Source organism: Diorhabda sublineata, chromosome 11 (genome assembly GCF_026230105.1).
Source record: "Diorhabda sublineata isolate icDioSubl1.1 chromosome 11, icDioSubl1.1, whole genome shotgun sequence".
Classification (NCBI taxonomy): Eukaryota; Metazoa; Arthropoda; class Insecta; order Coleoptera; family Chrysomelidae; genus Diorhabda; species Diorhabda sublineata.
This window is the reverse complement of record NC_079484.1, coordinates 3,654,389-3,677,969: the sequence shown is the minus strand read 5'-3', so window position 1 is coordinate 3,677,969 and position 23,581 is coordinate 3,654,389. Positions and strand designations below refer to the sequence as shown.

Below are 23,581 nucleotides of genomic sequence, written 5' to 3'. Positions count from 1 at the left end.
CACATAATACTGTACACACATCTTAAATTCCAAAATTTCTAATTTTCATGTATAAACTTCAACCATCTGGACTGTTTTCATTATTATTAAAATATCTAACGTCATTACATATATGGTTATCACAATTCGACCAATCGACAGCGTGTAATTATATGTATACTACGAGGGAAGTTAAATGTAGAGGCTGTGTGAATAAAAAATTATAGGATGTGTATTTATTATATTGTACAAAATCTTAATTTACCGCAACGCCGTTGGATGTACGATATTTTGTTTGGGGTATAAACAAATAAATTAGATGGTGTTCCAGCTCTGAAACACGCAATATATAATTGACCGTGAGAAAAGCTCTTATTATCTAAATCTAAGCCAGGAATCTTCTCTATTTGACGTTGTAATAATTTAATTAACAAAAATTCGTTAAAATCAAATAATAACCCGAAGTGAGAAAATATTTTCCTGGATTTAATGGCATTTTTGAATATGAGCGCAGTCTGCCGAAACTAATGTAAAACGTTCAAAGATCAACAATAATTTATGAATAAAAAATCAATTAAATAAAAAGTATCCATTGAACCGAATTGTGAATCTGAACCATTCTCAAATTGATACACAAGTAAACACATCCATTGCTGCATTTTTTGGAAACTGTATTGATATTCATAGCAACTTTCCTGGATGGTTTCAATCTACTTTTATCTACCCTCTTTGTGTAAATACGAATATCGAATCTGAATTTCTATATACTCCATAAACATGTGGAGGATTAAGCCAGTCAAATACGCATGGGGTATACATGTTCAATATTGTTTTTTGTTACGGTATTTTAATCCCGTAAGAAAATATTTTGGTGTGATTTGTATGAAATCAAATGGAAATAACAACCTTTTATGTGGTCTTTAGCGGAATTATTGAAATTTCTAATGTTAAGTTATATAAATTACTATATTTCATTATAACGAAACGAATATGGATAAGCATTTTATTCCTCCGAGGCAAACAGAACTCCTTCGGATGCTTTGAATACCGATCAAGTCTGGAAACAGAAAATAATCCGAGTGGTCAAAATCTGGCGAATAGGGTGCATGAGGTAGCAACTCACACTTTAATTCATCAGTTTTGACCATTGCAATAACGGATATGTGAGCTGGTGCATTGTCTTCGTTTCTTCTTAGCCAAATGCGACCGTTTTTGCTTGATTCTTCGCTCAAACGTTGATAATACTCGATGTTGATCGTTTTGAACCGTTTCTCCCTTTTAAGTCTATTGTTTCAGTTAGTATGCGCTGTATTGCACTTTTTGAAATACCTACATATCTGCTAGCTCGCGCACTTTCAGTCGACGATCATCCAGTACCGCTTTGTAGATTTTCATCAACATTTCTGGAGTCTTTACTTCATTTGGTCGACCAAACTCAGCTACCCAATATTTTACTGTTTATAACTAATGAACAGTCTCACCCAGGAAAGAATCTAGCTCAGCTTTCATATTGGTTGGGCTAAAGCCTTCCAAATAAAAGTATTTTTTCAATGTTTACAAATTCATTGAAAACGTTCATTATTAATAACTGCCAAACAAATACTATTAAACGTGGCGTTTTCAAACTTGAAACATATGAAGTATGTGGTGTTTTTCAAGCAACTACCGTCATCTATAAGACAGGACAGGTACACTTCTGGGATTATCCTCATAGTTAACTGTAAATTAAAGATTTTAATTCAATGTAGGACGGTAAAAAAAAGTAGGAAAACTAGAAGTTCATCTAATTAAGAAGAAAAACAGATGGCTTACTTTTAGTTATATCAAGACACTTATAAACAGTAATTTAGCAATAAAATGTTTTCAGTATGGTGTGTCTTTTTCACCCAACTAGCGTCTGTACAGTAAACGCTCTCAATTCCTTTATACTAATTCATTCAACGAATCCTTGGAATTTCAGTCGATTTGCTATTGCATTTTTCTATATAAAGAGTCTATTTTTGCTTTGCTGGAAAGCGGATTCACACTACCTTCACTTCATTTTTGAAATGAAAATCCCATGTAATTCACGTGACGTCTACAATTTCGTAAAAGCAAGTTTAGTTCAACGATTGAACACTTTTAAATCAAAATATTAAATTGTCCATAACCCATGCTCGTAAAAAAGATGAAAGCTTAAGGAAATTATGGAAACTTTTTATCAATAAAATGATAAAAATAGTACTTAAATTGGAAAAATCATATTTCTAATAATCTGCTAATTGTTTATTATTGTTTCTATTAAAATATATTACCTAGTATGTCGGTTTTAAATCATTTATATTATCAAGTTTTATCTAAAACAAATATTTTTCTGCATTTTTGATTTATATCAACATAAATGAAACTCATTTTTCTCTATTGAATAATTTCAAAGCTTTGTACTAGTTGAATATAAGTTTTCAGGATCCGTAGAAAGTTTATCTGTTGCATTCAAAACGAGATTTGAAATATATTCAGGTGCAATTGATTTTGTTCTTGCAAATGACTGAATGTCTAAAAGGTATTGCTGCTTATGCCAATATTAGCAGTTGTTTGCAGAAGTTGTCATCCTAGATTTCATCTAATATCCCACTTGGATATCGATATTTTGAGAATCGATAATATAGAAGCAATTTATTGTAATATTTTCCTCATTTATTTATATTATTTCTATCGGTGTGGTGAATTTTTAAACACTCACACTACACTTAACTAACTTATATAATTTATTTAAATTCACCGGCACACTGTTCTATGTTGTTCCGAATATATAGCCTAAACGATATTTATAGAAAGTAAACAAACAAAAAAATGATTAGACCTTCCTTGAAAGTAGTTCCAAAAGAAACAATGTGAACAAATCACTCATCGCTATGACGAAAACTTTCTCATTATCATGGGCCGGCCTCACGGCCCATGTCGGTCACGAGTTCGTAACAATATGAATACCCCAAACAAATAAACAAAACATATAAGCAATTTCTGATGTAAAATTTCCATTATCAAATTTACCTAATTATACTGAACCATATACTTTTTTGTTCCAGAAGTAAGATGTGTTTTCCCTTCATCGACCAAGGTTTTGAAAATTCCGTATCACTAAAAAGTGGAAAATCGCTATTTAAATCACTAACTGCACTATGCAATCGAGGGATAACGGAAACCTTTGAAAGCGCGTCGTTTGGGTCGCGCGACGAGCCATGAGTCGGTGCCCGGCGGTGCGTCATCGCTCATGGACCATCCCGCGTCTTATGTGCGGATCTTCTTCAGCTTGGGGCCGCGCCACGAGACTGCGATCTTTCGATCCGACACACCATCAGATCAAATTAAAGGTAAGATTTCTACAGTGTCAATTCAGTTTCGTCTACTTGACCATAATTCGTCAAATTAAGACCTTTCGACCCAGCTTTTTGCTACAACATTTTTGTCTTCCCTGCATCTGTTCACTCGAGTAATTTACTCACAGATTTCCTGGCAATTTTGTTATGTTGGGTGCCATTTTGTAATGTTAACCTGATATTTATCTAAATGTATTTGAATCAGAAGCAAATAGTTTAATAAGCATGGAATTTTTATATACAATAAACGCATTAGGGGATTTGTTTCCATTATCTTCATAATATTTTCATTTGCGCATACATGGTAGATCCTTGTCAAACAAAGGAAAGATATTGGACTGATCTCTATTTATTATTCACGTCAACGAAACGAAAATGGTAATAGAAGTTCGATGTTTGTTGAAAATATTATATGGTTTAGATTTAGTATGACTATACATACGGTGGATTGGATAACTTAGTTAAAAGTTTCAATTCAATCATTTAAATCGTTTACAAGGATCATTATTTTGAAACAATTATTCATTCGAACTTTTGGAGGTGAATAATATTTTGGTGAGAATCCAAACCTTAATATTGAATTCTTCACATGAATATCAAATATCCTCAATGGCTAAGCTTTGGGAGTCCAATGGGCCCCATTTCAAGCTAATTATTGGTTACGTATTCAATAGAATCATTAGACCTATTCACTGATTTTATTTATACAGAAATATCGTGTCAGCTCTATTTGGTTTCCAGAAATGAACTAGTTGTCGTTACCATTTAATAATTGGGACGAAAACACAGCAAAATAACTACTCATATTCTAAGCATAAAAAGCAGAGATTTAATAGACATACTTCCACATATTAAGATGTGTTTGTAAAGTATCTAAGACTTCAAAAAAAATGGGTTTAAAGCAGAAAATTTCTAGAATCACGGTTCTAAGAGTACAACCAGGTGATGCATTTTGTGTATGGATCAAGGATGTAGGTGCCACCTGTAAGTAGAAATATCTTGTAAATTAGTAACCAATGTTCATAATATTGAAGTAATTTGCAAACAGGTTTTTTTCTCTTCGCTTAGAAGTGATGATACTTACTAAGCAATCAAAGAAAAACTTCGTCAACAAAAAATAATAAGCAATAATATTTTTTGTATACATTCCATTTTTATACCAAGCTTGCAAATTGAATGAATATTTAAACATCTGAAGTTGTTCATACGAAAGTTACAGACAATTTCTGAATTTCGCGAGTAGGGTTTTTCCAAATGATTTGATTTGTGTATAGTACCACTATTATGACATATATTTTGAGGAACCAATTTTTTCAATGGTTCTCTTTTCTCAACATCACTATCATCAGTTCGCTAATGTGAAAGTCCAATTCCTCTTTGGTCACATTTCATTGTTCACAGTAGAAAAACGTATGCAGAGTACTATCTTAGTAAGGGCATACTGTGCAAATATAAATTATGTTAGTTAGTATCAGACTTCACCATGTTACTTTTCTATCCAAGTTTGCACGTTTGATATTAATCGCTTTGTTCACTTTCTTCTTTGATCTTGTTTCCAAGAATTTTGATATCTTTTTATTCATTCCTCTTGTACTATTGTCAGTCCGAGTACCTCAGCTTTTCTCAGGTATATTGCCGAAATAACTATTATGGTTGGCCTCGAGATCGTCCGATACGCTGAAGCAACTTTCAATGCCGCTCTTCTCTGCATCTCTTTTTTTATTCTTCTGTATTCTCAGTGTTCGGTCTATACCTCTGCCTCTAACTCACAGCCGGTCCACCGACGATGACCATCAACGTGCTTGGTCATGAAGGCTTTGTTAGCTGTAGGACGAATCTGCTACCAGAAGTTCAGCTTACCATCGAAAATCAATCCAAGACATTTGCCTTTTAGTATGAATAATGCTTCAATAGTGAGAATACATTTGAACTAATTACCAAATCTTTAAGGGTTGGTTTTTTTTCTATCAATTTACCTTGAAAACAAAGAAACTAATTCAACGTTAAAAACATGGCATCCGCAAATATTTGTATAAAATAGGGACAAAAACCAGTGCATGTAAGTAATAAAATACGGACAAAAACCAGAGCATGTAATAAAATGGGGTCAAAAACTAGTGCACGTAATAAAATAGGGACAAAAACCAGTCCATGTAATAAAATGGGGTCAAAAACTAGTGCATGTAATAAAATACGGTCAAACACTAGTGCATGTAATAAAATAGGGACAAAAACTAGTGCATGTAAGTAATAAAATACGGACAAAAACCAGAGCATGTAATAAAATAGAGTCAAAAACTAGTGCATGTAAGTAATAAAATACGGACAAAAACCAGAGCATGTAATAAAATAGAGTCAAAAACTAGTGCATGTAATAAAATAGGGTCAAAAACTAGTGCATGTAATAAAATACGGTCAAAAACTAGTGCATGTAATAAAATACGGTCAAAAACTAGTGCATGTAATAAAATAGGGACAAAAACCAGTGCATGTAAGTAATAAAATACGGACAAAAACCAGAGCATGTAATAAAATAGAGTCAAAAACTAGTGCATGTAATAAAATAGGGTCAAAAACTAGTGCATGTAATAAAATACGGTCAAAAACTAGTGCATGTAATAAAATACGGTCAAAAACTAGTGCATGTAATAAAATAGGGACAAAAACCAGTGCATGTAAGTAATAAAATACGGACAAAACCAGAGCATGTAATAAAATAGGGTCAAAAACTAGTGTATGTAATAAAATAGGGTCAAAAACTAGTGCATGTAATAAAATACGGACAAAAATCAGTGCATGTAATAAAATAGAGTCAAAAACTAGTGCATGTAATAAAAGAGGGTCAAAAACTAGTGCATGTAATAAAATACGGTCAAAAACTAGTGTATGTAATGAAATAGGGACAAAAACCAGTGCATGTAAGTAATAAAATACGGACAAAACCAGAGCATATAATAAAATGGGGTCAAAAACTAGTGCATGTAATAAAATACGGTCAAAAACTAGTGCATGTAATAAAATAGGGACAAAAACCAGTGCATGTAAGTAATAAAATACGGACAAAAACCAGAGCATGTAATAAAATAGAGTCAAAAACTAGTGCATGTAATAAAATAGGGTCAAAAACCAGTGCATGTAATAAAATAGGGACAAAAACCAGTGCATGTAAGTAATAAAATACGGACAAAAACCAGAGCATATAATAAAATAGAGTCAAAAACTAGTGCATGTAATAAAATAGGGTCAAAAACTAGTGCATGTAATAAAATACGGTCAAAAACTAGTGCATGTAATAAAATACGGTCAAAAACTAGTGCATGTAATAAAATAGGGACAAAAACCAGTGCATGTAAGTAATAAAATACGGACAAAACCAGAGCATGTAATAAAATAGGGTCAAAAACTAGTGTATGTAATAAAATAGGGTCAAAAACTAGTGCATGTAATAAAATACGGACAAAAATCAGTGCATGTAATAAAATAGGGACAAAAACTAGTGCATGTAATAAAATACGGACAAAGCTAGTGCATGTAATATTGTATATATTTCTTGAATTATTTTCAACCCACGTCAACAAGCTTTCTGCTTCTCAATGTATATATATTCCCATTATTTGGATTGTGAAGTTTTTAGAATGAGTATTTTCATGGATATCTCGTTACTTTAGCACCAGTATCATCTTTTTATTTGGAATTTACGGTCCATTTTCGAAGAACATCCATTAGTAAAATGAAACCGATTTACAGGTTAAATAAATTAGCAATTATCACCTCCGGCAACTGGATATCGGATTTCTATGTATAACGATTATCAAATATTACGGGAACTGATACCGCAGGAATATATTTTCCAATCAATTATTGTTGTATCCTGTGAATCTCATTCTAAAATGAATTCAAAAACGTGTAGTGACGCTACCTGATTATTTATTTGAAGCCTTGAAGCAATTTTTGGAATGATATTTTATATAATTCCACACCACTTATTTCAGTTAACATTGAAGCGTATTCGCTGTTATGGGTTGCTAATTAGTGAAGGTCTTGAGTTGAATTTCAAAGCTAAAGCGGGAATGTGATTGATTAAAATAAGATCTTAATAAGAACATTCGACGGACGTTCACAGTTTTTTATTTCTGTCAATTTGTAGTTTTAGTTTCAGGAGTATTTTGTCTAGTTGCTTTTAAAAACTTACGATGAATATCTACCATCATCATCTATCATTTTTCTTCAAAGAACTTTTGATCACAGATCACGGTTGATTCAACAAGTTTCTGGTCTGGCTCTGTATCAGTTTCTGTTCACTTTTCCCACGTTTCAGTTAAGCTACGACGACGAAACTATAACTGACGTTATTCAGATAGTTAATCACGAATTTTAAGTAATATATCAGAATGAAGGTATAATCAGAATTAGCTAGGGACATCACGTGCATTAATGTCTCAGTTAATCGATATCTGACACTTGTTGATGGCCCCAAATAGAATTTGAATCCTCAACATGTTAAACAACCCCAAAATTCTAGTATAATTAGAGTTTAAAGCCATTTAGGCCCTTTTAACGTTTCTCTAGCCACGGGCGATGCGGAATAATGTTGTATACAAAGCCGGAAAACGAGATGAATTTTTTCTTTAAAGGCATATCAAAATAACGTTATTATCTGTGCTTTCAAACAAAAGAGAAAGAATAGAATTCGGAGAAAATTCATTCTTGGAAATTTGTAAATGAAACAATTGTTTGTTGATATGTTTTTACGACTATTTTCTAAATCCTAAGAGTACTTGTATTGAAAATAAATTCGTGAGAAAAAAATCGACTCAAACGACACGAAAAAAGTAAGGCCCAAATAAAAATGGTATGCGGAAGACTTCAAGATTCAAAATGAAAACAAAAATTGGTTTTTCGGTAGGGTGGTTATTCGTTCGTTGATAGGAAGTGATAAAAGCAACTAATCACCCTTTTTTGGTTGATTCCAAAGCCTCAAACTGCCTACTTCTGGTAATTTCACCAAGGAAATGAACATCATCGAGAGCGTCGGTATTACTGCTGGTCTAGAACATCAACAACAACGTGAAGTGGACAGATTGAAACAAAGGATCACTTCTTGTCAATGAATAACCACCTTACTTAGATTTTTGTTGGAACTTGAGTTACTTACCAATTGGCGCTACGATTCTTGAAGATCCTTAGCCTCCCGGACAACTGTCCTCCATTCTTCTCGATGTTATACTTTTCTCCGCCAGTTTAGGACACCTAATTCTCTTAGGTCCTGTTCTAAGTCGTCCTGTCATCTTATGCGTGGTCGTCCTGATAGTTTGCGACCTTCCGACTTTTGCCTACAGCATCCATTCGAGGAGACCAAGTTAGTTTAGTCTTGCATAGCCTGGGTTCTCCATACAGGGCATAAATCTCATTATTCTTGGTCTTGGATTGGAACGTAGATGTCCCGAAGTTTTTTCCTCTCCTACGAGTTGAGTCTCAGTTCATTTCTAGAATTGATGTTGCACAAAGTCTTGATACAAATACATTGTTGCCAAAATCGGCAAGTGGTATGTTCAATAGTTACCAAGCAAGAAGTTTATTGCGGAAAAATTTGTAGGACGAAATAAAACATAATGTGGTACAACTAATCTATAATCCATAGTTATTTTTTCCACCTTCATACGATTATTAATTGTTTTTTAAATGTTTAAGTGTTTGTTGTCTTTATATTTGTCATAAAAATTGAGATGGAAAATCTAGAGCAGCTTAATTTTGTGCAAAACTTCATTCGGCGATTAAAACGTATAATAAAGTATTCAAAGTGTTTGGTGATGATTTTCTAAGAAGTATACAAATGTTTTGTTGACATAAAATGTTCAAGGAAAGCCTTAAAAGTATGGAAGGCGAAGCGCAAGGAGAAGAACCGGATGATAGCAAACTGATTGAATATGAATCTCGAAATAGCTGCAAAATTTGCGATTAGGTAGCTCTATATATAATCAACCTTGAAAAACTTTACAAGGGGGCAAAAAACAACAATGAATTTCCATCTTAGAAGACTTACTACAACTCCTGGTGTATTAACGCGGTAGGAAATTACTTTAAAGGGTGTTGCTACGTGGCGTCGGTCTCATTGCTTGTGAGACCTCGTATATGACTAAAAACAGAATAAACTTCACCTACGTTCGTACTAAAAATCCAGTAACTCACAATTTAACGGTTATAGTAACTTTGTGATCAAATTTAAATATAAAATATCTCTACCAGACACAAAATCGAAGATCACATCATAATAATAATACTACCATAAAGATGTTCATCCGACTCTACCGCACTTCCGTTCATTCAATGTTTTATCCCGCCAATAACGTTTCAGACATACATTCGAAAAAGGCTCTTTGACATTCGGAATCAAATGAAATTGTAAAAAAGAGACTCTTTATTCGAATATCCGCTAGAGATATACAAATTGAAATTTTTAGTGTTGCATGGAAAGCTTTAAAAGAGAAGCTTCACATTCTGATATTATTAAAATTCTATTAGCATTGAGTTGTTCGAAAATAATAGAAATAAAAATGCCGAAAACGTTGAATTCGAATCCGCTTATATAATGTTTAATATCAAAAACAATATAAAATTACAACTCATAGATCTAATAGTTTAATGGAATAGTCATATGAGGGCGTTTAATATGTTGTATTGTCTTTAGAGTTAATAAGAGTTATACAAAATAGGTTATCTATCAATCAAGACCTAACCTTCCACTACTAGGGTTGTTTATAAGCTAGATATTTGAATAAAGCATTTTGGTGGTTGCGTAAACTGCTGCGAGCATCTACATGTTCAAGTATTATCTTGTTTGACATTATTTGTAAGTGACCATACCAGCTTAATTGTTTAGTTTTGATGTCTTCGATTAATGTGTGGCTTTTCCCTTTATCTTTCTTATTTTGTTATTTTTCTGGATTTGCCCGCTGTTCTTTCATCAGAATTCCATCTCGGTCATCATTAGCATTTCTTCTGTAGTTCTGGGTTTATAGCATTTTTCCTGAGAAACTTTTGAGTTTTATCCCATATTCTTCTTAAAATTGCCTAATAAACGTAAAAATTCACGTTATTTTCAAAAATTCTGTGATTTCTAAGGTTTTTAACCTAGAATTTCATATATTCTGAATATTTTTGGGTATATTTTTATGATTTATCAAAAAATACCCTAAAATTTTATGTTTTAAGTCATGTTTTCATTTAAAATATCTTGAAAGGCAAAAATCCAGGTTTTTTTTCATATTATTCCTCAAAATATTATATATTTCTCGGATTTTTGTCAAAATATCCGAATATTTTTGGTTTCATGACATTTTTTTTTTCAGAAAAAAACCCTTTTTTAGGTTTTATTCCATTTTCGAAAAATGTGGGTTTGTTCCCATAATTCATTTAAAAAAAACTCTTAAATTTTTCGGCTTTCATCTTTTTGGGTTTATATCAAATTTCTTGATATATATCCCAAATTTTTTGAGTTTTAACACATTTTTACCTTTCAATTCACTCCTTGAAACGTTTTATATTTCTCGAAATATAACAACTTTCGAAGTTTTTTGGTTTTATAATAATTTCGCAAAATGGCCCAGCTACTATGGAATTTTAAATATTCGCTGAATTCGCGCGGCGCTTTTCGGGCAACGTCTTTCACAATTTTCTATAAATGGCGGAAGCGCCTTCGATGTTTCCTTTCATAACTTTTTATTTACAGTATTTCTTTCGAATAATTTCTAGAAAAGTTTATTTATTCCCTTCTTTTCTTTCTTTTCGTTGCAGAAATTTATTTAGGTATATAAATGATTTGTCTAAACGCAGTTAGTTTAGTTTTAACTAAATATTCGTAGTGAAAAGTACGGATTCGAAAAAGTAATCGTAGATCATTATTTAAGTGATATTTGTAAGTAAATTATTATAAGTTAAGTGTATTTTATAATGTGTAAATAAATTAAGGACGTAAAAAACATTGTTTATTAATTCACCCTACGAATGAAAAAATACGAAAAACGTTTGAAAATCGCTTAAACATAGAAAAACTTAGGTTTTTTCTCATTTTGTTTTCGAAAAACCTCGTGAATTTTTCCACTTTCAGTGTTATCATATTCAATGTTTATTTGCTTTTTATGTTGTTTGGTCCCATATTATTCTCTTTAATTGTTGTGTCCCTTTTGGGCAAAAGCGAGAAAATTTGGTGCGTCAATTAGACCAAAATCATACTAAACATTTTGAATTATTCTTACAACATAAGGAAGCGCATTTTCATGTAGCTGAAACCCAATTACTGCGGCATATTAACTGCTATTATGAACAAGAAATTGTTTTTTCTAAACCAGATCAGCTCTGCTATTTAACTGATTTTCAGCTCGATAATTATCCACAATCTGACTTATTTACCATCATTATTAAATTCAAATGAACACCCTTAATCTTTTGGTTCAACTTTCTGCCTTCTAGCTAAATCTACACTTGTGTACAAATGACAATTCTGGTATGTAAATTGGTTTTATTGGACTCTTTTTTAATTGTACTGAATACCTTGAAGGTACTATACTAACTTAGAAGCTATTATAATTCTTCATTATTTTGGTTAGGCGCAAAAATAAGAACAAGATTATTCTTCTTGAAACATTTCCTTTGATCTTCAAAGAAAAAGGCCATTTTTTGAGATAAATGTTCGGATGTTTATTTCATTATAAAGAGGAAGGTATGCCGTTAATAATGGAACACAACATCAGCCAAATGGCCGCCACGACTGCGCTTACAGAACCATATCCTTTTCATGAAATTTTCCGTAACCAAATTGCAAAGCGGCTCTCCTATGTCCTCGATAGCCTCACGAATTCCATCTTTGAGGTCTTGAATCGATGCTGGACTGTTGGCGTAGACCTTATCTTTCACGTGGCCCCAAAGGAAAAAGTCGCAAGGTGTTAAATCACAAGATCTCGGTGGCCAATTGTGATCACCTCTTAGAGAGAAATTTTTCCCGTAAAAGATCGATGGTTTCGTTGCTTGTGTGGCACGTAGCGCCGTCTTGTTGAAAGTAAATGTTGTCCATATCAATACCATCCAATTCCGGCCATAAAAAATCAATAATCAACTCTCGATAGCGCAATCCATTCACCGTAACTGTTGCTCCAGCCTCATTTTCGAAAAAGTAAGGTCCAATGACACCGCCAGACCATAAACCGCACCAAACAGTCACGCGTTGAGGATGGAGAGAATTTTCAGCAATAACTCTTGGATTTTCTCGGCCCCAGATTCGACAATTTTGTTTATTGACGTAACCACCAAGGTGGAAATGGGCCTCATCAGTTAAGATCATTTTTTGATGAAATTCCGGATCATTTTAATGCATTTCAAGGACCTAATCAGCAAAGACACGACGTTGTTGATGATCGGCCGGCTTGAGTTCTTATGTTAACTGAACTTTATATGCCTTAAGACCCAAGTCTATATGCAAAATACGGTGTAATGACGTTGGTGGAATGGCTAATTCCAAAGAACGCCGAGGAATGGACAAACCTGGGTTTTGTTCAACACTTTGGGCTACAGCAGCAATATTCTCAGTTGTTCTTGAGCGACGTGCACGGGTTTTATTCTTCACATCACTAGCTTGTCCCAACAGCTCAAATTTCTCCACCAATTTGTGTATTGCGGTCCGAGAAGGTGCTTCACGTCGACCCAAAAATGTTTTAGTTTTACGAATCGACTCTGCCAAACTTTCACCATTTTTATAGTGAATTTTAATAATTTCATTGCGTTATTGAAGCGTGTATCGTTCCATTTTCATCAATGGCGTAGTTTCTACTTGTCAAATGTCAAAAAATGACAGCTTCAAAAGTGACATTTACCGAAATAGCGGGCTGCTCAAAATAACACCTCTTATTGGAAAACAAATTTTGAGACAAATACTGAAAGTTTGATTTTTACAACGTTTTCTCGTTTTGTAGTTAACTAGATATGTGCGGGTTGAATCTCTGTCAATATTGAAATTGATATGATAACCAACATTTTGAAAAATTTGTATAATAAGATTATGTATCTGAATGTAAACTCCAAATATCAACGATTCTCGGTTTTTCAGTTCAATCTTCTAACCTCATATTCTTTCACAAAAGAACTATCCTGAAAATGGAGCATGTGGGTTTTTTGATATCAAATTCGATTCGATATGAATCAAGCTCAGGCTGTTTTATAAAATCGAGTATCTACTAGCAGAAATCAAGCTTAAATTCCAAATATACGACAAAAGATATTTTCACTGTACGTCAATATTATAGGTTGGTTTATTTTGATTCTAGTGCATTTTAGTGGAAAATTTTAACAACCAATTCTACGTATGTATACACAATTCGCCTTCCAATTGTGTAAAACTGAATAATTGGAAGCCAATAAAATTAATGGTTGGTGATACCACACTAGTTTAATTTATTAAATAATCTAGATAAACAGGTGATTATTAGAATTAACAAAAATAAGGGCGTCATTTAATTATATTGAATCGCTACCTGGGGAGAAAATGAAATCAAAACTACGCTCCATAAATGTTATAGAAACGCTTCACCCTTAACTTTATTGGTATAAAAGTTATGAACACCCAGATGAAGTCCCAATGCTCGAAACAGTTCAAAATAAAAAGTTCTTATTCCTTAGACCTTTTGATGTATTAATGCATCAGATTTTAGGTCTCTCACAATGCCTTACTCCCTAAAATATATGGTTTACCAAAGCTGCACGAGCCTGACATTCCCCTTCGACTGATTGTTTCAATTATTCAAACACAAAAAAAATTTTATACCAAAACAAACACCAAATCAAAACCACATAGAATTTTCAAGAAAAAATATAAAAATCTCTAACGAATATGTATTTATTTAGCTGGATGTGGTTTCTTCGTATACAAATAATCCTATTACCACTGGAAAAAGTATATTGATAAAAAATGGGACAAAATTAAAGAATATACAGAAATACCTCGAAACACATTTGAAAAAATCCATAAAATTCACAATAACAACAACCTACTTCAAATATGAGTGTGTCAATATTATATTTTAATGAAAACTTAAAGAAAAGTCGAAACGTCAAATTTTATCTTCCAAAAATTATTAAAAAAACCAATTTTAAAACAGAAGAGATCTAAAATCGAGAACTTTTAGAAGCATTAATAAAAAGTTTTCGATATACAAAGAAGAACAGAAAGAATATAATTTGTAACAAAACAGTTTGATTATCTAATCGAATTATCTACAAATTTAGAAGAAAAGAAAATGATATAGATATCAAATGAAAAGAATCAAAAAACCTCTCAAGGACAGTCTGAATCAAAGTTCGTACACCGCGTTCCGGTCCGATCTTTCTGAAATTGGAGAAGCCTTCTTACAAATTATGCAAACGGATTCAGATGAATTAGAAAGGAAGAGTCAGAATTTTTAATCTATTGAAGAAGTCCTTACAGTGAGTCCTGGTGCTTAAGCCGAGTAAATATCTAACCGCTAATTTGAAGATTTGCTCAAATTCGTACCACACGTCACCCCAGAAGGAAAGGGCATATCGGAGATGCGACTCAATAAGGGCATAATAGACTGTTAAGTTTAGTTCTTTGAAAACTGATCTCAGCGCAAAGCAGGAGGAATTTAATTTTTTATATAAAGACAAGGAATTGGCTACAACAACCCTTAAGAATTTTACAAATTCAACTACATCAATGGTGATGTTGCGACTATTTAAAGGACATAAACGTAAAACGAGTTGTGTTTGAATTTGTTCTGTAAGGGCCGATGTAGTTGGAGCATTTGATATGTACGACACGTTTTTACTCTACTTTAAATAATAAAACGATAAAAATTTTATGTTTGTTAAATATCAAACATCATACAACAAAATATAACCAATATAAATCAAATCCTTGCACTACTGGCGCTCGAATGGTTTTATTTAAATATGATATAGCTGATTAATTTCATTTTTAGTTTGTTATTCATATCGATGAACTACGAACTTAGGAAATATACGAGTCGAAATTATACGCCAAATATATCGTTTATTTCGTCGAACAATCAAGTAATAATATCATGAAATTGTAACTAATCGAATTACTAAAGGCAATAACATCAATAAATGCAGTCATTGTCTGAGTTTGATAATGAAATTGATGTAAAAATAGAATAGAAATTAATCTCCTGGTTACTTTTTTATTGATTTTGCTATAAGTTCCTTTGGGAAGAGAAAAAATGATTTAAGACTCTTTTTGTAGAGAATTTTGAGCACTACATTTTGTGTTCGAGCAGTTTTTTTCGAATTTTTCTTAGTTTTCGTGTTATTAGCGTTTCAAAATTTCGAAAAATCGTGCCCGTAATTTTTCTAAGAAATGCTAGGATTATTCAGTAACCAGAAAATCAGAAGCGCCCAATTTAATATCGGATTTAATCCTATTTTACCTTTACTATACCATTTTACGGAAACAAGTTTCTTTACCAGATTATTTTCTACATTTCAAAAGTATAATTGAGTTAGTGTAACTGTTTGCGCAAAGTTTAACGACTTACGTTGGAAATTACGTCGTTGTCTTCCGCTGCAGCAAATATCTTGAGAGTATGAATTCCTTTATTAAAATATAAATGATATACAGTTTATTTCATCGCATCATATTTAGTAGATCTTCATAATCATAAATGTGTTTGTAGCATCACCAAAATATTCTTTCCAACAAAACATTTTGAACGATAGCATTAAAATAAGTTTACGTATTTCTTCTGAAAATAACCGTTTCCTTGCATACATTTTTTGTCTTTAATAAATTCACTTTATATTTGTACTAAAATGTATTTCTACAATCTTTAACGAATTCAACCTCAACGACGATTTGATAAACCGATATTCGAATATGTAAAAGAGGTTTGGGGCAATTGCCTTGTCAAACCACGTTATCCAGTTAAATCGTCGGAAATCTAATCTCGTGCTTTTCAGATGTCGTCGATTTATCACAGAAACCTTGAAAGAAAAAAATTGTATCACCATCGTATGTAACAGATTAAAGGAATATATACTGCGAAGGAAATGGATATGTTCGTTCACAATTCCGTTCTATTTGAACGTTCAATAAAAAATCCGCCGATTTCAATGAGATAAAAAAACCTGTAAATCAAAGAAGTATCGACAATAATTGATCATTCCAAAAGCTTAGCTTAAAGGAATTCTCGTTATAATTATATTTTATATTCATCCAACGATCAAGTGTTGTTTGATTGGTTCATTTTGGTTCCATTTTATAATTTCACGTCAAATATACTTCATGATTCGTTCATATAAGGAGTTTTAATCGAATAGTGTAGCCCATCCTATTCTGTAGCTTCAACTTAATGTTCAGTGAACTCTCATAAGACTTTCGCAAAAATTTCGCCATGGATCTGAAGATCGACCATCTGGAATGATTTCGAAGTACACTAAACCTTCATTATATCTCCAAACATACAAAGACACGCTCGAATTGACACATTGAAACATGATTAGAAATAACGAGAAGTTCCGCAGCTTTTGGAGCTACTACCCGACTAGGAATTCGTTTAGTATTGCCCAAAGTTTACATCTGGAGCTTATTGTGCCCAAGTTAGATTTTCCTTACAGTGGAAACCCCAATTAAAACCTCATTCAAAATTCCTAAACGACAATAGAAGTCAATCAATCAAGTCAAGTCAATTTTTTCCCATTGAGGCCTACGTTGACTCTAAATGAGAGAACCCAAAATATTTTGAAATTTAAATGACTTTAAAATTGAACATTAAAATAATATGTTTCCGATTTATTTGTATTAAATTACCTAACCATATTCCTAAGTTAATTATTTGTTTCTACTTAAGAAACCCCCAATATTTCTAATAAAATATCAAAAAATACATTGAGATCAAGGACAAAGATATAGTTTAAGAAGTACGACGTCTCTGGTAAAAATTTGTATCTATAAAAGTAAAAGAAAACACCGATTAGGGCCGAATCAGTATTGCCCAATTTGGGTTGGACGGGGATTTGCGTGATTTTCTAATATGCGGTCCTAAAGAGGGATCCCAATAGCAACCCAATCGGTTTTATTAAAAAAATTCCGCAACAGAATTAACAAAAGGATACTTGATTAAGAGCTGCTATATAATTGATTCACTTGGTTCCATTTTATTATTATTATAACTTAATTCTATGTTTCGACCTATTGCGGTGAAAATATTTTTTTATAAAGACCGAAATAAATAAAAATATCAAATTTTACCTGTTTTTCGAAACCATTTATCAAAGGAGACAAAAAATCCAAAAGATTTATAAAAATAAACAAAAAGAAAAAATGATTAAGGAAAGTTTGAAGCACTAGTGTCATAATATCCGTGGACTTACCTGAGATGAATATAGAATAAAATAATTAATGGAATCCTCACAAGTTGATCAATAAATATGCTCAGAATTATGTTCTAGTTCTCGTAAAGTCGGTAATTGAGTACAAACAATTCATCAAGCTCTTTGAGCACGAAATCCATAGGCTCGACGTTGTCAAATTTGAAAACGTGTTACAAATTATTTGTTTAGATACTCGATTAATTAAATGTAAAATACGATTTCCATAGAAGCACTTTTTTGAAGCTATTACTTTTTTTTCACCCACTTAGACCCTTTTATAGTGCTTTTAGGTGCTCAAATTGTGTAATTGGAAAACAACTATTATGGAGTAAGGTGCAATATTTTTTAATTCTGCTCAATTGCGATTTCTCGCCGTGTATAGGTATATATCTCTTATCATGATTGAAATACCTACAAAATTTGTTACATTCTTTTCTTCTTTACACGTCTTTTAGTTTCCAATATATCACAGTTTCACATTTATACATTAGTTATATTTTCATGCGTTTCCAACCCTCCAAAGCTTCACTCCTTGTCAAATTTTCAATTTCCGGCGGACTAGAGCTTGAAAATACAAAGAAACACCAATTTTTTCAATTTCGTACTTCACAGATCATTTTATCGAACTTTTAGTATGGTGAGTCGAACAAATTGAATTCAAAAAACTTTTTGATACAAAATATTTGAAACTAGAGGCTTCGCTCGCATTTAAGCCATTAAATAAGTCAAATCAGAGATCATTACGACAGAAATGAATCAATGTGTTTGAAAACTATAGTTATAATTTCTTATTTTGCTTAAAAATTACTTTGAATCATCAATAAAACTTAACAATAAAGTTTTTTAATGACTCTTCTGGAACAGCACATTCCAACAGTTTCATCTTTCCATTTGAAAGCATCGCAATAGTGACATTGAAGAATGATTATTATATTAAATTGAAGGATCATTTCGAAACCTAGTACCATTGAATACCGTCCAATCCTCAAGCATGAAATTTCGACGGCGCGTGGACTGCATTGGCATTGATCTGGGGCTTCTAACTCGTACCTGAAGAGGATTTCCAGCTGCTCTCAAATCACTTCATCGCTCTGCTTGTTGTTGTTTTCTGATCACTGCGTGAACCAAAGAACTTTTGCTGCACTGGGCTTTTGCTTTCGAGGTATTTTTTAAGAAGAACAGAGTAAGAATTAAAACCAAAGACACCTAACCTCAAAAACTCGATTTGTATGTGTAAAGATAAGAAAACTAACAAAAATATAACAAAAAATTCCAAACAGCTGAAACTATAGTCAATTGTTGATTGGTACAGCAGTCAGGATTGGAACTCCATTACTAGAATGCTAAATGGCTTTGAGGAAACTAATTTTTTTCGTAAAAAGTATCCTATGTTATTCCTAATACCTTCAAGAATATGTATACAAAGTTTTATGATTATCGTTAAGTAGTTTTCGCGTGAAAGCGTCATAAACACACTTACATTCACATTTATAATATTAGAAAGGATTTTCCTCAAATTTTAGAAAATATTATGGAGTTTCTTTCATGATAAGTTACTGAAAACAAGTTATGCAAGCTTGTGAGCTCAGAAATACATCGATAAACTTAGAAATTATAAACAAATAATCAAAAACCGTCTTGAAAGTTGGTTATTGAGTTAGCACAACTGTTTTTCATTTTCTCGCGTAAATTGAAATTTAAATTGATAAAAGTTCCGTGAAAAATGGATTTATCCAAAGGAAAATGCTGCGATTTCAACGAAATTTACAGATCAGGGGCACAGATGATACGTTTTATATGAAATGCAAGTAACACATCATTCAATAAATCTTGTGACTAACTAAGAAAAACACTTTTTTTTGCCAAAAATCGATTTTATTCATCAATATAACCTCCTTCACTAGCCTTACAATCATTTCAACGCTTCTCTAACTTCTTGACGCCGTGCTTGTAGGAGGATTTGTCTTTTGCCTCAAAATAAGCTTCAGTTTCAGCAATTGGTTCTTCATTCGAGCTGAATTTCTTACTGATCTACCACCTTTTTTTAGATCAGTAGTCACTGGGGGGCAGATCTGAACTATACTAGGAACAAGGAAGGAATTCGAAGGGTAATTCCTTCAATTTAACAATCATTGGTATCTACTTTGCAATCGGTTCATTGTCTTGGTGAAAAATTCGACATATTGTGGCCGTTTTTCTTTGATTTCTGCATTCAAACGATATAAAAACTCTATGTAGTATTCGGTTTTTGTTTTTTTTTTCTTTTTCTTTCGTGGTCCAACACTCGCTACCGTATAAATCTTCGTAACTTGACAGCTCTTGAAATATCTCTTGATCTTAATAGTCCTCCTACGGCTCCAAACATCTTTTTCTCTCTCACCAATCTTTTATCGATTTCTCTCTTTTATTTATCATTGTCGCTTCCAGATATTCGAGCTCCTGGACTGTCGAATCTTACTCCCTGTTTTGCTCTGTCAACACTCAATTTGTTTCCTTCTTAGTTTTTCTGGAAAACTAAGAAGGAAAGAAACTCCCTTGATGAAGTCACCCTGTATAGGTATAGGTATCCAATCTACAGTTAAAATTTGTTGTTCACAAAATTGATTCTTACTCTGTATCCTTTGTAAACCAAATCCTCTCAAGTAAACTAATTTGCCGTGAGATAATGAACTACCATATTTAACGTGCTCAAGTTACATAAACAAAAAGTTCTTTACGCATATCAACCAAGACGTGTACTCATTATTAGAACAGAGTAATAAAGTTGAAAGCGTGCTCTGTCTTTTCTTTGTGTATTTGTATGCGGTTCACGTGCGTCTACCACATTATGCAAGCGAAAGTAATCTCTGTTGATATCATCCATTGAAGAAAATATACATCCGCAACAGGAATATTAATATAAAAATTTTTTTCAACAAAACTCACTTTCATAAACATCATTATGTACTGGATATTGAGTTCATTGAGTTTAACAACTATTATCGACTTAGTCATGGAAATAAGGGATGCACAATTTGAGCAATATGAAAAATACGTGTCTGAACTTTTGAGAACAGATAATTTCATCTGGATGCCAAGAAAATATCCCAAGATACCATCACAGTCTGCGCGAAACGACGAACTCAAACTATAAGCGATAAAAACACCGAAAAAAACATAATGAAATGAAATTACTATACTCAAAAAAAAATCATCGAGCAAGCACAGACGAAGAAATACCAAAGAAGGGGTAGTCTTACTATCATACATTTATAATGTAATCATAAAACTTGGATCCTGACCAAATTCATTTGAAGTTGCACAAATTATGATTAGTAAACCAGGCAAAGACCGACCTATAAACCTGCTCCCAACAAGTGTTTAAACTTCTTAAAAAAGTAACCCTACATAGATCTCCCTACATAGGAATGTATCCCCGGCCAACAGTTTGGATTTCAGACATTGATGTACAGTGCACCAAGTCCACCGCCTCGCGCATAAAATAAATAAAGCCCTAGGGAATAAAAAGTACCGCTATGCTGTTTTTCTTGATATAAAACAAGATATAGACCAAGGACTGCTATAGAAAATTTAAAAAAAACTCCTTAACCAAACCACAACCTACTTCTAAAATTATATCTAGCTTACAGAACCTTCCGTAGAAAGTTAACGAAAAAAAATTTAAAGAATGGAATCGCATCCGCCAAACTTTAGATTTTATCATTGGAGATGTGTGGAAAAATTATTCCCTGGAGGAAATATACTAAAAATTTCTCTTACGATTCCTCGTTTCTGAGTTATAGACAAATTTTTCAATCGATTTTTTAACAAAAATATACTGGATAAAATTTCATCATCGTTTATATTATTTCTAAGGAATTACTATTGAAATTTTTAATGATATAGCATGGATTAATTGATTAAATAAATCATATACCAAATTTGTCGATTGGAAAACATTGTGTATACCAATTTTTCACAAATTGAATTATTAGTTCTATATTTTATTTATTTCTTCAATTGCTTATTTCTTAGACCTTCTGATATATTAATGTATCTTGTTGCTCTTGATTTTAGGTCTCTTCTGTTTTAAAATTTTTTTTTGATAATTTTTAAAAGAAAGATAAATTTTGACGTTGCGAATTTTCTTTAAGTCTTTTCAAAATATGATATTGACACTGACAATTTGCTTATTTATATTGATCTGTAGATCATTCTATAAAATCAACTTAGAACTTTGTTCCAATAAGAAATAGTTATTTTCCAAACAAGTGCGGGAAGTGATACATTTGGCAGGTAACAGCTCGGAATAAGTTCCATTTGCAGCCTTCAAAATGGCTTCGGGAAGTTCTTCGTCGGATTAATCCATTAATATTATATTATCGGATTCGGTTTAATGTAGTTTAATTTAGAAGACTGCACATATTCGGTCACTTCCAAGATGTTTTGAACAACTTTGACGTTTTAGTAACAATTACATGGTTATATAAAAAATATCTGTATTATTTTATATTTTCAAAAAATTAAAAATGCTACAAAAAGCTAGAAAAGGTTTAAATTTTATTTGATGGACTATTTCGTAAATATTTATTTCCCTGTAGTAACAATAGTTAGATCTCAGAAGTAAAAAACTATCTAATAAAGTCAAAATTTGCATAATTTTACTTTCCCGCACTAGTGCGCACTTTCAAAACTAAAAATGCGTGCGGGAAAGTGGGTTAAAACGCACAGTCGTAGGGAAAATTAATTTTTTCTTTGGTTTCCACATCTCAAATATATTAAATTTATTAGAATTTACAAAATAGAACTATTAATTTTACTTAAATTATTCATTTTTCTCATTTATAGCTTTTTCGTTCTCATGAATGTGAACCATTTCTAAAAATTTCCTTTTTCGTGTATTAGATTCCGTTCCAAAAATTTTTGAATCTTTATAATTGAATTTATTTTTTTTTTGATATCTCATGGTTCGTTAATGCAGCTCCATTTTTTTTTATCGTATTGATGACTTCTTAATCTATTTTCCAAATACTGAGATGTCTGCCCTATGTAGACAATATCACAATTAATATAAGGCACTTGATATATGATATTAGCTCTTTTGTTTTTGGTTGTTTTAGATTTTAATTCATTTTATTATGTCCTTTATGACTTATACCAATATCATATTTATTAAAATAATTCGATAATTGTTGGGAAAGTCCTCGTACATATGGTAAGGAAAAATGTTTTATGTTTTAATGTTTCGTTCCAGTTTTTTTTTATAAATTGTTTATCCTTTTCTTGAATATGTTATTCATAATTATTTTTTCAATGCAGTTTTTGCTTTTCGAATAGCTAATCATCTAAATTCAGGATCTGATAGTTGGATTGATCTACCAGCCAAACTTTTTTGGGACATAGGATGACACGAATTGTTTAAAGTTTAAATATATTGAGGATCAGTTGGTTTCGTATACCATTCTGTTCTTATTTTATTGTTAATTACATATAATGTGACATCAAGAAAATTGATTCTATTATTTTGCTCAACCTCGATTTTGAATTGAAGCTTTTCATAATAAGAATTGAACTTTTTACGTATGTTTTCAATTTGATTCTTTGATACAACAGTAATGCAATCATCTACATTCGCTTAGGACCGTTTCCTCAAGATCTCCCATTACCAATTGTGCTATAACACTTGAAATGGAAGCTCCCATAGCACAACCATCAATTTGTTTGTGTTTTATTCATTTTCATATTTGAAATATGTTGTTGTAAGTGTGAATTCTATGGCTTTTATAAATCCATTTTGAGGTATTTCTGTATATTCTTTAGATGCATTAATATTTTATTTATATTTGATTGCTATTCATTTATATGAA

The 23,581-nt window shown here is 32.1% G+C and overlaps 1 protein-coding gene across 1 annotated transcript in view; it reads left to right on the top strand.

The window, feature by feature from the left end:
• The window catches only part of LOC130450323 (high affinity cGMP-specific 3',5'-cyclic phosphodiesterase 9A), a 180,617-nt gene that overhangs the window by 101,544 nt on the left and 55,492 nt on the right, over positions 1-23,581 (top strand). The window contains exon 2 of the mRNA XM_056788656.1: positions 3,048-3,332. Coding sequence (XP_056644634.1) covers positions 3,233-3,332 — 100 coding nt within the window. The 5' untranslated portion in view covers positions 3,048-3,232. The remainder of the gene's footprint in view (positions 1-3,047; positions 3,333-23,581) is intronic.